This window comes from Zalophus californianus, chromosome 15 (assembly GCF_009762305.2).
Source record: "Zalophus californianus isolate mZalCal1 chromosome 15, mZalCal1.pri.v2, whole genome shotgun sequence".
NCBI lineage: Eukaryota > Metazoa > Chordata > Mammalia > Carnivora > Otariidae > Zalophus > Zalophus californianus.
Genome location: NC_045609.1, coordinates 88,253,284 through 88,267,265, shown reverse-complemented (window position 1 = coordinate 88,267,265; position 13,982 = coordinate 88,253,284). Strand labels below are relative to the sequence as shown.

Here is a 13,982-nt window from a genome sequence, read left to right as displayed (position 1 = left end):
GGCCACCCGAAGCCACTGGCTTTTGAGGAAGTCCCTGAGACAGCTGCTTTACTTGTAGATCACCCTTCATCCTAAGGTGCAGACCTTTAGGCACCCAGCCTGGGCATGAAGCTTTCAGTGGGCCCTCAAGGCCAGTTTGTTGTCTCCACCTTACAAAAAAAAACCCAAAACAACCCAAACAAACAAAAACCAGAAGTACCATCCAACCTCTCAGCTGCCTCTTGAATCCACAGAAACCCCCAGGAAAAAGGGACCCCAATATGGCAGGCTCATTTCTCTAGATACCCATTGTCTTCTGGCACTCAGCCCAGTAACTTCTCCCAGCATCAATTACCCAGTCTTCAGAGCTTTTGGCACATTTTTAAAATACTTCATCCAACTTTTCTAATTCTTCATTGCAGAATAATTATTTCATCAAACCCAGTCTGTTGTTGTAAGTATTGTTCTTCTCTACCTGTATTAAATTTTAAGGCAGTTATATGTGTTCATAAAAAATTCTGTTTTTAATGGATCAGCAGTTTTTTAGTAGAAGAAATCTAACAAAAACATTAATTTGAGTAAATATGTAAATAGATTGTTTCTTGTGAGGACTTTTAACTGCACTTGGGCGTTGAAGATTTTGGATGATCGCAGACGACAAGATGAAAGCTATGAATGAGGGAGAGAAGAGGAGAGCACATCATTCATTCATTCATTCATTCAACAAACACTGTTGAGCACCTGCTGTGTGCCAGGAGCTGTGCTTGTCATGGAGAAGGATAGAGGGTTTTAAAGAAAGACCCTATAAGCTAGTGGCCTACCCTTCCTCCCGTCTTTGACCTTACATGTTTGTTGTGTATTTATGTAGACATACACCTTATATTATCTGGACCATTTGGTCAGAGCCCTGCAGAAGATGTCCCTTTACGAGCTCACCATCCCAGTCCTGCAGTTGGGTGTAGTAATCGCGGCGTCTGTGGTAGAAAGCAAGAGCCTCAAAGATCTCTACCACCTGCGGTCAGTATGACTGTTTTATGTTCAGGGAAACTGGGGAACATTCAGGTGGCTAAAGGGAAAAATTTCCCCAGAGTAATATAAAAACAAACAGCGTTTCCAAATATTGATTCTATGGTTGACTATTTCTATAAATAATAGTCCCTGTGATTTGTAAAACCAAATAAATCCATATACTCAACATAAAAATAGTAATTTTATTTTAAAATTTTGACCTGGCCTTTAAGAGAAGATCATTGTTCTGAGGAAATATACACTGAAGTATTAGAATGAAGGGCCACTGTGTCTGTGGCCTACTCTCAAATCATCCAGAAAAAAAACATAGGGGGGTGGCGGGGGTGCGGAGGCAAAACGATAAAGCCGATACGGTGAAGCGCTTGTGCCGAAGCGATCTGGGCGAGGGTTGCACAGTAATTCTTTGTAGTGTTTGTGCCGCTTTTATGTAAGCTTGAAATCCTCTCAAAACAAAACCGTTTCACATCAGAATCAAAGCAGGGCTTCTCTGCTTTGCACTTGTCACTGTGGCCACAGCCCCACGCACGGTGCCTTATTTTTCCCTCTGAAGGTCGCCCTGCGACGGTATGTATGGAGTAAGATGTGTCAGTGAGTATTAAAATTCTTTCTACCTGAAGTTTGGTAGAGGCACCTGTGTCATTTTGCTTAGGTCTAAAAATTATTGAAGACATCACTAAATGATACATTCCTTTTTTCTTTACCGATTGTTATGAGGCTAACTGAGCCCAGTGCAGCCTGACTCTGATCTACCAGGTCCCGTGTGACCGTGTTCTTTCTCCCTATCACCCCTTCCCCTAGACTTGCCCTTGCTTGTTCGGATTTGAATTGCGAGAAACAGCTGCCTACCATGAAGAGGTGGCCGGGCCAGACATACATCTATGAGCTGGAGCAGGCAAGGTGTGGCCCTTCCCCACTGCTATTCTACCCACCGTGGGCGGGACACCAGCTCACCTGTAACCAAGGAAGGATTTGGCCAACGCGGTACTGCTCCCGGCTGTGTCCCCTCCAACCCCAGGCCCCATCCTGCGTCACAGCCAGACAGTGGGGGGTGGGAGGGCGCTCAGCCTGGGGGCGCTGTGCCGGAGGTGGGGGGCAGTGCCTGGGGGCAGTCATGGGAATTCTGTGTTATCTTTGTAAACAGGTGAGTGATCCGTGGCTGCTTATAGCTATTTTAATTTGCATTCCTTGATTACTAATGACACTGAACATCTTCAGGTATGTCTTGGCCACTGTATTTCTTCTTTGGCATATCACCTGTGTTACTTACATTAGCTGCAGAAAAGAAATTGCCTTGAGAAAGGAGAAGAATAAGGAACCACTCTTGGAAGACAGTGTGCCAACTCTGGCTGAACCCGTAACTGCAGTGGACCCAGCAGAAATGAAGCCCCTCGTGGCCAAGGACAAGGTACCCTCACTCTGCGGGCAACACCTTGTTCCTAGCCCAGCGGGGCAGCACCGAGGCCAACCTCGGGCTGCTAGCCGGGACGGGTCTTCACCGTGTGCTGTGTCCAGACCCTCATGCCGGGTTCCCTGGGACACCCGGGGACTGGTCGGGTGTGCCCTGGATGTCTCTGGGGAAGTTGGAGCTACAGATCACCTCAGAGCGTGCCCGCCAGAGGCACTGGGCAGGATTCAGAGAAGACAGGCGGGGTGGTCGAGGCCTGGCAGCTACAGAGTGGCCAGGAAGTCTGACCACTAACCGGCTCTCCCTTCCACACAGTGGGCTCACTTTGTGTGGGCTCGCCCATCAAGGAAAGTAACCATCCCAGCCACCACGCTCTGAACACCTGTCACCATGGGCATACCACCCCTTGGGACTCCATTAGTGAGCCCCCAACGTCAACCATTTGGGAGACGTGGTAGGAACATGCCAGGCCCCCACGTGTCTTGCCGAATTCAGAGGCTCAGTGACACCTCCCATGCCGGTCCAGGTGCCGCCTGGTACTGGAGAGTGGGGTCACAGAGCACGGGGCACGGGCGGAAGCAGGGGCAGCACAGGACCAGCTCTGATGCCCCTGGGGTTGAGCTGGTGGGTGAGAAGAGATGGCTGTCCCAGGAGACCGCACGCTGCCGAGGCAGGGGGCCCAGCCTGGTGGGAAACCACGGACGGTGGGCAGCTTCCTGCCGGCCATGGGCGCAGACCTACCTGCCCTGCCTTCCAGCTCCTGAAGATAAACGGAGAGACCGGGAGGGGCTTGGAAGGGACATCCTTCCCCCAGCTGTGGACCCTCAAAGCAGAAGTGCTGCTGGAGATGGACCTGTACCAGCCTGCGAGGCTGCTGCTGTCGGAGGCCTACTTGGCCTTCCAGGTGAGGGGCTGCCGGGCTCAGGGGGCGCCTGCACCGCCAGAATCAGCCTGCCCACCTGCGCACCACGGCGGCTCTCTGGGACTCGGGCTATCTGCTTGGAAGCTGGCTTGCTGCTCGCCATTCTGGAACGTCCATCCTGGACTTGGATCTAAGTCTCTGCCCTTCGCCTGTTTCTCTGGTTTTTGTTCACTCTTTTGGAGAGTTTGCTAAAGTCCCTGCTTCCTATGGTTGCCACGGGTCTGATTCCACGGATGGCAGTGTTCCCGGCGCTGTGTATCCTGATGTTGCATACAGAGGCTGAGAGCCTGGAGGGCCTGGGGCTTGGCCCCTGGCCCATGAGTTTCGTCCTTACTCCTCAGGTGTAGGCCCTGCAGGTATCTGTGCTCTCTTGGGGGCCTCACTGGAAGCCTGGGGTTTTCTTTCTTTTTTTTTTTTTAAAGATTTTATTTATTTATTTGAGAGAGAGAGAGAATGAGAGATAGAGAGCACGAGAGGGAAGAGGGTCAGAGGGAGAAGCAGACTCCCTGCTGAGCAGGGAGCCCGATGTGGGACTCGATCCCGGGACTCCAGGATCATGACCTGAGCCGAAGGCAGTCGCTTAACCCACTGAGCCACCCAGGCGCCCTAAGCCTGGGGTTTTCTGAGCCCCCTCAGAAAGGCTTGCATTCCAGTCTGGCTGTTCAGATCTTAGCTCAGCTCCTTAGCCCCCCTGCTACTCCTATCTGCTCAGCTTCTTGAACCTGCTCTGCCCTTGAGCACAGATCTTTGGGACCTCCTGGTGCCCCCGTGACTGGCCCTTCTAGTGCCAGCACCTGGAGGCTCCAAAGCCCCAGCTGTCTCCTCCCGAGCCAGGCTGTTGCTTTTCTCCTGGGCTCTGTCATCGGTGAGGATGGATGCCTATGTGTGCATCCCTCCCCGTAGAGATGGTGGCCTTCCGGCACCTGCAGACAGGCGGTTCTATCTGCATCCAGCTCGGAGAACTGCATGCACGGGGGGCGAGCAAGGCAAAGCTAAAGGACCAGACTGGCTGTCCCTGGTTTTGAAAGACTCCAGAGAGAGAGAAGTCCCTAATAAAAGCACAAAAATTCAAGGCCGTGGGAGATTCAGGCAGTGGGCAGGGTGCTCAGGCCAACACAGATAGCTGTGTGCAGGCAGGACTGCAAAGGGGGTGAGGCCGGGGGCAGGAGGGGAAGCACCCGGGGTGGCACTGAGAGCTGCACGCTGCTGGCAACGGCCTCTTCTGAGACCAGTGGGCCGAGGAGCCAGGTGTCAGAGAGCTCCTGGGGAGTGTCCATCCCCAGAGGGTGGCTGGGGTACCTTTGCCTCCTCCAGACACCACACTGCACCCCCACGAGCCTTCTCTCATGTGTTCCACATGCATGGATGGTGCTCTGCCCACGGGCCTTTCCCTCCATGGGGGCCATCCGCTGCCCTCAACCACCCACACCATGGCCATGCTTCTGTGGGGCCATGGTGGTCAGAGCCTGGTGACGTCTCCCTGGGGCGTCTGCAGGCCCCAGCCCCTGCTTCCGTCCACCGCAGCCCCCAGTCCGCGTCTTCACTGTGGCTCCCCCACGCCCCCTGCTGGCCAGTATGTGCCCCGCCTGTGTCTACCTCCTCCTCGCCTCCAGCCTGTATTTGCCTTCTGGGGCCTTGGCTGTTGGACCACAGGCCCCAGGCCCACCAGGCCCCCTCCTCAGTCCCTTCGGGCTGCATGCTTGCGCCTCTGTCTGGAGCCAGCTGTCTTGGACTCCTGCTCTTCCTGCCTGAGCAGCCCACGTCCTCCTGCCTGGGTGTGGTTCAGAGGCCGACAACACCCCCACCCCACGCCCAGGCCACCTGAAACCGTGTGCGATGGTTGGGCGATGAGATGGCCCTGGCTGGCTAGGGTGCAAAAGTCCGTTCACCACCCACCTGCCCCGCTGCCCTCAGCCAGCGTCTGGACGGTGGCTCCCGGGAGGGCATTGCGGACTCTGCCGCTAAGGGGAGGGGTCGGGAACCCTGGAAGCGGGTTTTCGCACATGCACAGGCTGGAAGCCTACCCAGCCCCATGCCCTGAGGGCAAATATGGGGCGCCCTTCAGAGGTGAGGGCCAGCCCAGTGGACACTGTGTCGGAAGGCCTGGAGCCCCGAGCTGCTCTCACGCTGTCTCTCTCCCGCCACCCCATCCTCTCTCTGCACATATACATGTTTCAGGAGCTTGACGACCCTTGTGCGGAAGCAAGATGCCTGCACCTTCTAGCACAACTGGCCAACAAGGAGAAGAACTACGGACCAGCGAAGAAGATGGTGGAGCAGGCGCAGCGCCGGGGGGGCGGCGAGGAGTTCTGGTACAGCTCCACCCTGACTCTGGCAGACACGCTCCTGGCCCTGGGAAGCGATGGCAGCGAAGTGGTGGTAGGGGCCCCCTGGCGCCCTCGGAGGGGGGCATGTGGCCGGGTCCCCGTGGCCGGGAGCCACATGCAGATGTCAACGCCCTGTCCTCCTCAGGCCCTCCAGTTGTTTCAAAGACTCATAGATACCTTCAGGGTCCTGCAGAAGGAAAGACCTAACCGAGTGCCCATCTTGGAATTTATGGTCACAGACCTAGAAGCCAGGTAGTCCTTTGTAAGAAAAACTTAATTCATGTGAAAGCCAGGGTTGACTTTATTCTTTATGGGGTTTTCCAAACCTGTGTGCGGCCCATGGCCCCTGGGGGAGGAGGCCCAGGGAGGTCGCCAGAGCCTGACCTTCGGCCTTCCTGCTCCTGGGGGCAGTGTCTCTTCCTTTCCAATGTGCCTTTTTCTTGGAGCAGGGATGCAGGTGGCTTGTTTGGTTCTTAAATTCTCAGGGGTACCTGTGAGGTGAGGGGCAGGCAGAGCCCCGGCGGGGATCTGGCTGCCGGGTCTTCTTCGTCCCCCGTGACAGTGTAGAACTCGGTGCCGTGAGCAGATGCCTCCCTGGGGTCTGTCGGGCTCTGTCCTCACCTCTGCGCCGGCTGCTTCCCAAGCCTTCGCCTGTCGCCTGTCTGGGCACAGAGCTTTGAAGAGTGGCACTGGCCTTCTGTGCTTGGTCGTTCAGATTTTTGGCTTCTTTTTGAGCTGTCTTTCTGGGAATTTGTATTCTTCTGGAAAATTGTTTCCTCTGGGATTTGGGTCGTGTTGGGATGTGTTTCTGGATCTTGTCCTGTAACGTCACAGAGTCTTTGTCACAGGTTGCGCCCGTGCCCCGCTCGTCTCCTAAATCAGGGCTGCGCGTCACCATTTCATTGACCTGAACAAAGAAGCCGCCGAGGCTTGTCCTCTTGGTTTTGCGCCTTCTGTTTGTTCCGTTCTGGGTCCTGTATCTGAGAGGGGCTGTTCATGGCTGTCCACCTGCATGGGTTCCCGCTCCTATTCAGGGCTCCCGGGACTCTAGCCGGCAGCACCCACACGTCGGAAGTGGGATTCTGTGTGGGTTCCTGCTCCTGAGTCACAGGAGGGCGGTGCTTTGGGGGGAAATGCTACTTTCCAGCTTGACTGTCTTGTGATGGAAGCACGTGGCTTGTGTGGTTTCTGGTCTGCGGGAAGGGTGCTCAGCATCAGGGTGACACTGCCCGGGCTGCAGTCAACACATGGGACGGTCCACGCCCCTCACAGATGTGTGAGCCTCTGCATCCGGGCCGTTCAGGGACTACTTGACTGTGAACGCTTGTTTCTGCTGACCGAACTGGATGATCACTTGATGGAGATTGAGAAAAAGTTGACCACCTGGGGCTACAGAGAGAATTGTGTGGACATAAAACTAGAGCGCGCAAAGATAAAGAGGTGAGCAGCCCTGCTGGGGAGGGGGGCCTCCTGAGGGGGGCTGAGGGGCTGGAGCTCTGAGCACAGTCAGGGACCATCCCTGTGCCCCTGCTCCCCTGCCCCTTGTCCTGACCCCATGCCCAGCTCTCCTCCTGGGCCAAGCCCCCCCTGGGTCCCATTGTCCTCCAGCAGAACCTCCTCCTGGCCCTGTGGCCACCTGCACCTCCCTCCAGGACAGCAGCACAGGGGGTGACCGCGCTCTCATCCAGCCCCCTCAGTGTCCCACCTGTTGCATCTCTGCAGACACATGGACATACGCCTCCCAGCCCCCCACACACCCATAGCATTCACATGTTGGTCACACTTGTGCAGACACAGGTCACACCCACATGTGCACATTACCCGTGACCACTCACAGGTGCTCACTCACAGCCATACACACGTCAACCCCGTGTGCCCCTGCACCTGCTCACACCAGCACTGGCCTGAGGAGGCAGCCTGGGAGCTGCCCTCCAGCAGGCCTCTGTCAGCCTCCCTCATGCAACCTCTCAAAGTCCCCACTGTCATCGGGGGCAGACACTGGCCCAGAGGCAGAGGAACGAGGCCAGGCCTCACTAAACGGCCTCCCTCTCCCACCTCCCCTCCATCCATCCAGCCCTGGGCCGCCCCGTGCTTGGGGTACATGCAGGCATTTCGAAGCACGACAAGCAAATGTTGTTTAGAAGGTATTAAAAACAGCCTTGATGAGGGAAAAACCACCTGGACACTTGTGGAATGTAACTTTGATCCTACTATTACAGAATCGATATATGGTCATTGTAGAACTTTAAAAAATACAGAAACCACAAATAGGAAAACAAGGCGGTTAAATCAGCACAACTAATATCGTGGTGCTGGTTCACTGGATCTGTTAGGCATAGATTTAATTTTACAAAAATAGTATAGAATGCATACTTATTTTGTGCTAAGAGACAGTGACATACAGAACATCTAATCATAAAATTTGAAGTACTAATAAAAATACAATATAATTATTTAAAAATTGTATACCATGCATTTTGTTAATAGTGATGGTATAATGCTTGAAATTTTTGTTCTAAGTTCCACTCTTCCATCTTCTAAAGATTATGTGCCCAAAATGAGAAAAATGAAGAGCGAAAAACCGCGTATCACTTGGAGGCATACGACTTGGTCCAAAGAGCTGTGGCTGAGGCGGAGGAGTTGTTCCTCAGTGTGCAGGGCTTACTGTCCTTGCAGGAGGTGAGTGTGTGTCCTGGGTCCCTCCCTGCAGCCCAGAGCACCCCCCTCGGCACACACAGATACACCCTGCACTTGCCCTATACAGGCTGCCCGCTTCCAGTTTGGCTGAGGTGCACTAACAGCAATGAGATTTGCCCTCCCTTCCAAAGTAACCAAAAAGTGGACAAAAATGTGAAACAGACACACATTAGATGCCCACATGAGCACTGTCGTCCCTGAACTGAGGCGGCCCCGCCCCTGTCCACACTCACTGCAGAAGCAGGGGGTCCGAGGGGGTCAGGAAGGTGTCAGGCTCCCACTCAGGCTTGGAGTGGCACCTGCTCCCACCAGCCAGACTGGACAACCTCGTGACCCCAGAGCGCTGTGCAGAGCAGACGGACGGTCTTGTCTCAGTCAGGGATAATCTGCCCTGGATGAGCCCTGCCCTGGATCTGCCTGAAAAGTCATAGAAGACCGAAGAGGACCACAGTGTCTGCAGATGGTCGTCCCAGAGCAAAGGCAAAAGCAGGACCACAAGTGTCCATCTGCCAAAAAAAGAAGACGCACAATGTCTGGCAACCAGTGCAAAATTACCATGACAAAATCCCAATCAAAAATGGCATGCAAAATTACCATGACAAAAAGCAGGAAAAATATACCTCATAACATGCAGAAAAATCCATCAAGACCTACCGAGAACTGGCACAGATATCAGAATGCAAAGACAAGGGTGTTAAAAGTTACTACTGACCACAGTTTGTGTGTGTGTGTGTGTGTGTGTGTGTGTGTGTGTGTGTGTGTGTGTATGTGTATACATATATATAAACTAAGACCACAATGCAATTAAAGTAGAAATCAAAAAGCAACATAAAAGATAGAATAGTTAAGTCCATAGAGACAGAAAGCTGATGAGTGGTTGTAGGGGAGGGGGCTGGGGAGGGGCATAAGACATGGCTGTTGAGTGGGGAGGGGGTTCTCTTTTGGAATGAAAAAACATTTTGGAAGTAGATAAGAATGATGCTGCACAAGGTTGTGAATGCACTAAGTACCACTGAATTGTACACTTTAAAATGGTTATTTTATGTCATATGAATTTTACCTCAATTTAAAAAAAAATACCAGAAAGCTATGGGTGAAATACCCAAATATTTGGAAAGTAAATAGCATCCATTAACGATGAGCCAGAGAACAAGTCAAAAGGGAAGGTATTTCTGATCCGAAGGCGGAGAAAACACATGTCAGAATTTTAAAGATGTCTCTAATTGCAATGATTAGGGGAAAATTTGTAGCACTATATAACCGTATGACAAAAGAAAAAAGATCCCAAACTAATGACATTAGCCTTCACTGTAAGAAAGTAGAGGAAGAGCAAACTCCAAATAAGAAGAAAGGAAAATGAAGATCAGAGCAGAAATCAGTGAAATAGGAAATATAAAAATAAAAGATAAAATCAACAAAACCACAAGTTGTTATTTGAGATAAATAAGTTCATACATTTCTGTCCAGACTGATCCGGAAAAAAAAGAGAGGACATAAATGATCAATATCTGAAATAAGAGATGTAACATCACCATTGATCCTATACATATTAAAAGGATAATAAGGGAATATTCTGAACAACTTTATGATGATACAGAACAATTCCTTGAAAGACACAAACAACCAAAACTCATTAAAAAAAAACAGATCACCTGAATAGCCCTCCGTCTGTTAAAGAAATGGAATTTGTAGTTAAAAGTCTTTCCACAAAGAAAACATCAGAGCCAGGTGGCTTTGCTGGTGAATCCTAGCAAACATTTAAGGAAAGCATAATACCAATGCAACACAAAGTCTTCTAGAAAATTGAGAAGGAAGGAACACATCCCCACTCTGTGAGGCTAGTATGACCCTGATACCAAAACAAAAACTACAGATCATTACTATTCATGAACACAGATGTGAAAGTTCTAAACAAAATTTTAGCAAATTAAATCCAATAATGTGTAAAGAGGATAACACATCAGTGCCAAGTTGGAGTTATCCTGGGATTGTTTAACATTCAAAAATCAATCAATTTGGCTCACCATATTTTTTAAAAAATTAAAAAACCATATGATCACCTCAGTTGGCAAAACCCAACACTCATTCCTGACTGAAAAAAAAAAAAAAGACTCTTAGCAAACTATTAATAGAAGGAAAGCTCCTCCAGGTGATAGACTGCATCCATGAAAACACTAGGGCTCATGTCACACTTAGTGGGGAAAGTAAAGTGCTTTTCCCACCTTCATTCAGAATTATACTTGAGTTGTAGCCAATTCGATAGGTAAGAGAAAGAAATAAAAAATGCCCAGTCTAGAAAGGAAGAAGTAAAACTGTCTTTGTTTACAGATGGCAGGATTATCTGTATAGAAAATCTCAGCAGGGGCACCTGGGTGGCTCAGTCGGTTTAGCATCTGACTCTCGATTTCAGCTCAGGTCCTGATCTCAGGGTCATGAGATCGAGCCCCGAGTTGGGCCCCACGCTGGGTGAGGAGCCTACTTAAGATTCTCTCTCCCTCTCCCACTGCCCCTCCCCCACCTGCTTGCTCTCTCTTAAAAAAAAAAAGAAGAAAGAATCTCATGCAATCTACAAAAATGATAATAAATGTACTAGGACTAACAAGTGATTGCAGTAACGCTTCAGGACACAACAATATGGAAATATTAATTTTATATTTCTATATACCCTCAACAATTGATCAGATATTAAAAATTCAAAAACAAAACCATTGGACCGCATAAAAATGAAGTTTGACAAAAGAGTGAAAACTCACCCCTGAGAACTAGAAAACATCACTGAGAGAAATTGAAGAAGACCTAAATAGATGGAGAGATATACAATGTTCATGGACCAGAAGACTTGATATTACTAAGATCTCAATAAATTTTCTGCAATCCTGACCAAGAAGCTGCAGGCTTTTTATAAAAATTGAAAAAAAATATTTTAAATTTCATTTGGAATTGCAAATGATGTAACATAGCAAACACAACTTTAAAAAAGCAAAACTGAGTTGGAGATCTAACACTACCCGATTCTAAGACTTATTATAAAGTGACAGGAATCAAAGCAGTGTGGTTTTAGTGTAAAAGTAAGACAAGCAGATCAATGGAACGTAACAGAGAATCCAGAAATAGATACACAGACAGAAGATTGCTTTTCAACAAAATAGCAAAGGCAATTCAGTGAAGAAAGGCTACTCCATACAACAGTGGTGCTGGAGCAACTGGAAATCCACATGCAAAAGACAGACTTCAGTTCATACCTCACAGCAGACATCAGATTCAACCCCAAGAGGACCATAGATCTGAAGGTAAGAGCTGAAACCATAAGGATTCTAGAGGAAAACATCTTTGGGACCTTGGGTTCAGTAAAGATTCCTTACATACGGCAACACAAGCATGATCCATGAGAGAATAATAAACTGACAACTTGGAGCCTGCTCTTCAAAAGACGGTATTCAGGGGGTGAAAAGACAAGGCACAAACTGGGAGAAAATGTTTGCAAACCATATGACTGACGAGGTCTTGTATCCAGAATATAAAACCCTCATAAAACTTAATAATAAGAAACAACCCCATAAAAAGTGGGCAAAGAGTTGAGCAGATGTTTTTCCAAAGAAAATATGTGGATGGTAAATAATTACATGAGGGGAAGATGAACTCACCAGTAAGTCAGGGAAACCACCACACACCTATTAAAATGGCTGCAATTTAAAAGACTGAGCATAGGAAATGTTAGCATGGACACGAGGGACCAAACTCGTCACTGCTGTGGAGGTGTAGCACGGGCCACAGCTTGGCAGTTAAACACGGGCCACCAGAGGAACCAGCATCCCATGCCTAGGAATTTACCTGAGAAAGGTGAAAGCCTACATCCGCACCGAAGCTCTCGCACACGTGTCCACGGCCATTGTATTTGCAGTAGCCCCAAATGTGAGTGGATACTTGCACTTGGGCCCACTTTCATGACAGGTCCTCCTTGTCAGTGGAAAGGTGTGAGTGCAAGCAGCAACGTGGATGGGTTGGAAGCAAATATGGGAGTGGAATCAGCCAGAGAGAGCACATGCTGTATGAATACAGTGGTACAAACTCTAGAACTTGCAAACCAGCTCGTGGGGCCGGAGTGTGGCCCCTTGCTGCCTGGGAGGGAGGACCCGGTTAGAAAGGGGCATGAGGCACCGGTCAGAATGGGTAAAATTAACAAGACAGGGAACAACAAATGTCGGTGAGGATGCAGAGAAAGGGGAACCCTCCTAAAGTGTTGGTGGGAATGCAAGCTGGTGCAACCACTCTGGAAAACAGTATGGAGGTTCCTCAAACAGTTGAAAATAGAGCTGCCCTATGACCCAGCAATTGCACTACTGTGAATTTACCCCAAAGGTACAAATGTAGGGATCCGAAGGGGCACGTGCACCCCGATGTTTATAGCAGCAATGTCCACAATAGCCAAACTGTGGAAAGAGCCAAGATGTCCATTGACAGATGAATGGATAAAGAAGATGTGGTATATATACACAATGGAATATTATGCAGCCATCAAAAGGAATGAGATCTTGCCATTTGCAACGACGTGGATGGAACTAGAGGGTATTACACTAAGTGAAATAAGTCAGTCAGAGAAAGACAGGATCATACGATCTCACTGATATGAGGAATTTGAGAAACAAGACAGAGGATCATAGGGGAAAGGAGGGGGAAAATGAAACAAGACGAAACCAAAGAGGAAGACAAACCATAAGAGACTCCTAATCTCAGGAAACAAACTGAGGGTTTCTGGAGTGGAGGGGGCAGGGAGGGATGGGGTAACTGAGTGAGTGATGGGCATGAGGGTGGGTATGTGATGGAATGAGCACTGGGTGTTATATAAGACTGATCAATCACAAACTTGCACCTCTGAAACAAATAATACATTATATGTTAATAAAAATAAAAAACAAATAAATAAAAAGGAATGCTTATCCATTCAAAAAAAAAAAAACAAGAAAAGAAAGGGGCATGAGGATTTGGGGGAGAGGGACCCGTGCATTGTTTTAATTGTGGCGCTCTGTGTGTGTGTCTGGCACGCCCAGTTGCAGAACATCAACACGCCTCTGATGAGGAAGCTGGCGCACCTGCGGCTCAGCCTTGCCGAAGCGTCTCTGGACATGCTGCAGCTCATGTGGGCGGAGGCCCAGGCCCAGCAGCTTGAGCAGGGCTCCATGGACAAGCTGCTGGGTGACTACCTGCAGAGCTTGAGTGACTACACCTCCATTGGCCTGGTAACCTCCCCGAGACGAAGCGGGCCCATGGCTCTCGGTCCCGTCTGCGGGCTGCCGTGTGCTGGGACAGCAAGACTGACCGGGAGAAGGCGCAGGGCCGAGCTCTCTGCCCGCGAGTGTGTTCTCAGCCCCAGCGGCTCCCAGGGCCCCCGGTCTGATGGCCTTGGCCGTCTCCTGGGGGACGTTCCAGGGGCATTGCACTCTCCTACCCAGGGTGTGCGTTTGCTTTGACTAATTATGGCAGCATATTGAAGAGCTCTACAGAGGTGAATTCATTTTGTTAAAAAAAAAAGTTGAGTTTGCAAAAGATCTGAAGGAAACATCCTGCCATTTCGGACAAATTCTTAGATTTCATGTACTATGAATCAAATTACCTTGATGTAACC

General features: G+C 49.8%; 1 protein-coding gene across 1 annotated transcript in view; it reads left to right on the top strand.

The window, feature by feature from the left end:
- The window catches only part of CFAP46 (cilia and flagella associated protein 46), a 102,704-nt gene that overhangs the window by 63,897 nt on the left and 24,825 nt on the right, over positions 1-13,982 (top strand). The window contains 9 exon segments of the mRNA XM_027597015.2: positions 848-996; positions 1,807-1,905; positions 2,281-2,413; positions 3,171-3,317; positions 5,514-5,714; positions 5,808-5,914; positions 6,935-7,102; positions 8,206-8,341; positions 13,408-13,596. Coding sequence (XP_027452816.2) covers positions 848-996; positions 1,807-1,905; positions 2,281-2,413; positions 3,171-3,317; positions 5,514-5,714; positions 5,808-5,914; positions 6,935-7,102; positions 8,206-8,341; positions 13,408-13,596 — 1,329 coding nt within the window.